Consider the following 6,014-nt stretch of genomic DNA (forward strand, 5'->3'; position numbering starts at 1 on the left):
CGTGGCGCCCGACCGACCGGCTCCGACACCGGCCCCGGCACAACCGGTCCCGCCGGTCCCGGCAACACCTCCCCGGGGCGGGACGGCGGCGACGCGCAGCCGGCCCCACGCGCCACAACCGCCGCGCCACAACCGGCGTCACACGGCACAACCGGCACGGCACAGCACAGCCGGCACCGCACGGCACAACCGGCACCGCGCGGCACAACCGGCGATGCTCAACCGGCAACAACCGGCCCCACCGACAGCGACCGGCAGCCTGTAACCGGCGACGGAGGGTGGCGTTGAGGTGGCAGCGCATGGCTCGGGGACGGTGACGCCGGTGGGTTTCGGTGACGCCGGGCAACGGTGACGCCGGGTCTTGGTGACAGCGACACCGCTGGGTCTCGGTGACACCCGGTTTTGGCGACACCGGGTCCTGGTGACAGTGTGGTGACGGTGACACTGGGCCTTGGTGCCACGAGGCTGACGCCGGCGCCAGGATCGGGCGCTGGGATGGACTGAAGGTGCCAGATCCGGTGACGGGATCGACTTGGGATCCATTGGAATCGACCGAAATTCCAGGATCTGGCACCGAAATTGACCGAAAATCCAGGATCTGGCACCGAAACTGATCAAATCGGTGGGATCTGGGCCGGAAATTGACCAAGAATCGGGGATCTGTCATTGAAACTGACCAGGGATCGGGGATCCAGCACCGAACCTGCCCAAACACCTGCGATTTGAGCCCCAAAGCCGTCACGGATCTGGGATCTGGCACCGAAAGGGACCCGACACCTGGGGTCTGGAGCTGAGACTGAGCCGAGATCTGGGGATCCAGCGCTGAAATCCCCCGAAGCCTTGTGATCCGGCACCAAAACTGACCGGGGATCTGGGGTTCCGGTGCTGAGACTGAGCCGGGATCCGGCATCCAGCACTGGGATTGACCAAATACCAGCGAACTGGACCCAAAATTTACCAGAGCTTGGGGATCCGGCACCCAAACTGCCCGGGATTTGGGGATTTGGGATCTGGTGCTGATACTGGCCAAATCCTTGTGTTCTGGCATCAAAACTGCCCGGGGATCTGGGATCCGGCACCAAAACTGACCGGGGATCTGGGATCCGGCGCTGCTATTGACCAAATCCTCGTGTTCTGGCATCACAATTGAGTGGGGATCTGGGATCCAGCACCAAAACCGACCGAGGATCTGGGGATCCGGTGCTGGAACCAAGCCGGGATCTGGGATCCAGCGCCGACACCGAGCCGGGGACCTGGGAATCCGGCGCCGACACCCGCCGGGGATCGGTGATCCGGCATCGTCTCGAGCGAGGGCTGGTGGAGCCGGTCGGGCTCGGGGCCGGGGCGCCGTCGCGGGGATCCGGCGGGGGATCGGGGATCGGGGGGCGGCCATGCCCCGCGCCTTCCTGGTGAAGAAGCCGTGCGTGGCCACGGCCAAGCGCAACTGGAGCGAGCTCCCGGACGAGCAGCGGGCGGAGATCTACGTCCCCAGTATGTGACGGGGGGATCCAGGAGTTTGGGGAGGACCCAGGAGTTTTGGGGGGATCCAGGATTTTGGGGGATCCAGGAGCCCGGGGGGATCCAGGAGTTTGGGGAGGACCCAGGAGTTTTGGGGGATCCAGGAATTTTGGGGGGACCCAGGAGTTTTGGGGGGACTCAGGTGTCTTGGGGGGGGGGGGACGGACACGACTCAGGTGTTTGGGGGGGGGCCCAGGAATTCAAGGGGGCCCCGGGAGTTTGGGGGGGGGACACAGTTTTTTTGGGGAACCCAGGCGCCCGGGGGGGGGGGGGGGGGGGGGCTCATGTTTTTGGGGGGGGACCCAGGATTTGGGGGGGGGGGGGACGGACACCCAGGATTGGGGGGGGACACACGACACCCAGGCAGCCTCCACCCACCCCCCCCGCACTACCCCCTGGGGGGGGGCCCTGTTTACCCCTGTGTGTGTCGTGTGTCCCCCCCCCCCCCCAACCTACCCCCCGGGGGGGGCCCAGGCGTCCGGGCGGTGATTAACCCCCTTAATGACAGAGTCGGGGGACGGCCCCGCCCGGGTGGGGCTGGAGCCACGCGGCCGCCGCCCCTCGGGGCCCCCCCGGGCTGTCCGGGAGGGGGGGGGGGTCGGGGTGTCCGGGCACCTGGGCCCCTTTTTGGGGGGGTTATTGGGGTGTCCGGGCACCGGGGTCCCCTTTTTGGGGGGGTTATTGGGGTGCCCAGACACCGGGGTCCCCTTTTTGGGGGGGTTATTGGGGTGCCCGGACTCCAGGGTCCCTTTTTGGGGGGCTATTGGGGTGCCCAGACACCGGGGTCCCCTTTTTGGGGGGGTTATTGGGGTGCCCGGCCTCCTGGGTCCCCTTTTTGGGGGGGTTATTGGGGTGCCCGGCCTCCTGGGTCCCTTTTTTGGGGGGTTATTGGTGTGTCCGAACTCCAGGGTCCCCTTTTTGGGGGGGTTATTGGGGTGCCCGGACTCCAGGGTCCCCTTTTTGGGGGGGTTATTGGGGTGTCCAGGTACCTGGGTCCCTTTTTGGGGGGGTTATTGGGGTGCTCGGACTCCAGGGTCCCCTTTTTGGGGGGGTTATTGGGGTGTCCGGGCACCTGGGTCCCCTTTTTGGGGGGGTTATTGGTGTGCCCGGACTCCAGGGTCCCTTTTTGGGGGGCTATTGGGGTGCCCAGACACCGGGGTCCCCTTTTTGGGGGGTTATTGGGGTGCTCGGACTCCAGGGTCCCCTTTTTGGGGGGGTTATTGGGGTGCTCGGACTCCAGGGTCCCTTTTTTGGGGGGTTATTGGTGTGCCCGGACTCCTGGGTCCCCTTTTTGGGGGGGTTATTGGGGTGCTCGGACTCCAGGGTCCCCTTTTTGGGGGGGTTATTGGGGTGTCCGGGCACCTGGGTCCCTTTTTGGGGGGGCTATTGGTGTGTCCGGACTCCAGGGTCCCCTTTTTGGGGGGGTTATTGGGGTGCTCGGACGCCTGGGTCCCTGCCAGGCCCCGGAGCGGGGGGGGGATGGGGGTGGGGGAGGGCGGGTGGTGGCGTCCCCCCCCCCGGGGCCAACGCGGGCGACACCCGCCGGAAACCCGTAATTTGGGGTGTCGCGGCCGGAGCCGCTCGACCGGTCGGGGGAACCCCGAAAAGGCGGGGGTGGGGTGGTGGTGGGGGGGCAGGGAAGGCCCCCCCCTCCTGCCCTGGGATTTCAGGGGGTCCCTGCTGTGTGTGTTTGGGGGGGGGGTCACACATTGGGGGGGGCCATCCCCATTTGGGGGTTATTTGGGGGGAGGGTCACATTTGGGGGTTCCCCAGTGTGTGTGTGGGGGGCATGACGGGGTTATATTGGGGGGAGGGTCATACTGGGGGGGTGACATTGTGGGGTGCCCATTTAGGGGGCCACGTTTGGGGGGGGGGTCACATTGGTCACGTTCCCATTGGGGGGGGGGGTCCCATTAGGTAGCGCCCATTGAGGGTGCCATGGGGGGGGGGTGTCCCCACTGGGGATGCCCATCGGGGGGGGGGGGGGGGGGGCGTGTCACATTTTGGGAGGGGGGGGTGTCCCATGGTGGGTGCTCATTTAGGGGGTGTGGTATTTTCGGGGGGGGGGGGGTGCAGAACCTCCCCAACCAGTATGTCCCCCCCTTCCCCCTTGTCCCCCCCCCCAGTTTGCCTGGGGGGCTGCCCCCTGCGCAGGGACCCCGAGCCGGCGGTGGGGGAGGCGCCCGCGTCCCCCGTGTCCCCCCTCGACATGACGTTGCCCCCCCCGGCCCCCCGCGTCCCCCACGGCCCCTTCCTGCACCCCAAGGGCAAGGTAAGGGGGAGGGGGGGGGTCCCCAAATGTGTGGGGGGAACACCCTGGGGGGGGCCGTGACCTGGGTGTCCCCACGTTGGGGTGTCCCAGGGCCTGGGGGGGTCCCTAAGCTGGGGGGGGGGTCATCCTTGTGCCTGGGGGTCCCCCATGACTGGGGGAGTCCCTAGGGTGGGGTGTCCCTACGGCTGAGGGTCCCCAAAGTGGGGCGTCCCCAAGGTGGGGGGGGCTCCCTGGGGCTGGGGGTCCCGAAGGTGGGGGTTCCCCATGACAGGGGGCCACGCGACTGGGGGGGGGGGTCCCCAAGGTGGGATATCCCTGTGGTTGGGGGTCCTTGTGACTGGGGGGGCCCCCGTGATTGGGAGGTCCTCAAACTGGCGTGTCCCTACAACTGGGGGGGTCCCCAAGGTGCAGGGGGGTCCCTGATGCTGGGGGGGGACCCCGAGCTGGGGGGTCCCCATGACCGGGGCGGGGGGGTGTCCCCAAATTAATGCCTCCCTCCCCATCTCTCGGCAGGTACCATCGGGCCCCATGGGTGCCCCCATCCCCCCGGGCATCCCCATCCCCGGGGGGGTCCCGGGGGGGGTCCCGGTCCCCGGGGGGGTCCCCGGGGGGACGGAGCTTTTCTCCTGCCCCGTGTGCCAGAAGAGTTTCGGGTTCCAGCGGATGCTGAACCGGCACCTGAAGTGTCACAGCGAGGTGAAGCGGCACCTGTGTCCCTACTGCGGGAAGGGCTTCAACGACACCTTCGACCTCAAGCGGCACGTCCGCACCCACACCGGTGGGGCCCGGGCTGGGAACCGGGGTGGGGTGGGATGGGGATGGGGATGGGAACAGGGATGGGATGGGAACTGGGGTGGGGATGAGGATGGGATGGGTTAGAGATGGGAACCGGGATGGGATGAGATGGAGATGGATGGGAACGGGGATGGGAACTGGGATGGGAACTGGGATGGGATGGGGATGAGAATGGGATGGGGATGGGATGGGATGAGGTGGGGATGGGGATGGGAACAGGGATGGGGATGCGGACGGGGATGAGGATGGGATGGGTTAGAGATGGGAACCAGAATGGGATGAGATGGAGATGGATGGGAACGGGGATGGGAACTGGGATGGGAACTGGGATGGGATGGGGATGAGGATGGGATGGGATGAGGTGGAGATGGGGATGGGAACAGGGATGGGATGGGAACTGGGATGGGGATGGGAACTGGGATGGGATGGGAGCTGGGATGGGATGGGAGCTGGGATGGGGATGCGGATGGGGATGAGGATGGGATGAGATAGAGATGGGAACTGGGATGGGGATGGGATGGGAACTAGGGTGGGGATGAGGATGGGATGGGTTAGAGATGGGAACTGAGATGAGATGAGATGGAGGATGGGGATGGGAACTGGGATGGGGAGGGGAGGGGATGGGATAGAGATGGGAACTGGGATGGGATGCGATGGAGATGGGGATGGGAGCGGGGATGGGGATGCGGATGGGATGGGATAGAGATGGGATGGGGATTGGGAGCTGGGATGGGATGAGGACAGGGATGGGGAGCAGTGATGGGATGGAGATGGGAACAGGGCTGCGGATGAGGACAGGGCCAACTCGGGGTGCCCCCTAACCCCCTATTCCCGCCCCCCCCCCCCCCCCCAAGGCGTGCGGCCCTACAAGTGCAGCCTGTGCGAGAAGGCCTTCACGCAGCGCTGCTCCCTGGAGTCCCACCTGAAGAAGATCCACGGGGTGGCCCAGCGCTACGCCTACAAGGAGCGGCGGGCCAAGCTCTACGTCTGCGAGGAGTGCGGGGGCACGGCCGAGAGCCAGGACGCCCACCTGGCCCACCTGCGCCAGCGCCACCCCCACAGCCCCCTCCTGGCCAAACTGGCCCGCAAGGCGGCCGCTGCCGCCGCCGCCGCCGCCGCGCCCCCCCCGCCCCGCCTGGCCAACCCCGCCCCCCGCCTGGCCCCGCCCCCTTAGGGACACGCCCACTGGGAGGGGGTGGGGGGTTTTGGGGGTGGGGGGGGCAAGGGTATGGTTCATTTTTGGGGGGAGGCCCCCCCCACAACCGGCCTTTGGGGCAGCGGGGGATGGCCAGTTGAACACCGCTGCCCGCCGCTAGGGGGCGTCCTTGCAGACCACGCCCCCTCCGGGTGAAAGCCACGCCCCCTCCAGGCACAAGCCACGCCCATTTGGAGAGGGACACGCCCCCTGGGGGACCCCGCCCACCACCGG

General features: G+C 67.3%; 1 protein-coding gene across 1 annotated transcript; it reads left to right on the top strand.

Annotated features, from left to right (window-relative positions):
* The first annotated feature begins 1,391 nt into the window (after positions 1-1,391).
* On the top strand, positions 1,392-5,759 carry OVOL1 (ovo like transcriptional repressor 1). Its single transcript, XM_074568005.1, has 4 exons — positions 1,392-1,491; positions 3,645-3,790; positions 4,304-4,568; positions 5,440-5,759. The coding sequence occupies exons 1-4, from the start codon at positions 1,392-1,394 to the stop codon at positions 5,757-5,759; spliced, it is 831 nt and encodes a 276-aa protein (XP_074424106.1).
* Positions 5,760-6,014: the final 255 nt, after the last annotated feature.

Source organism: Larus michahellis, chromosome 31 (genome assembly GCF_964199755.1).
Source record: "Larus michahellis chromosome 31, bLarMic1.1, whole genome shotgun sequence".
Classification (NCBI taxonomy): Eukaryota; Metazoa; Chordata; class Aves; order Charadriiformes; family Laridae; genus Larus; species Larus michahellis.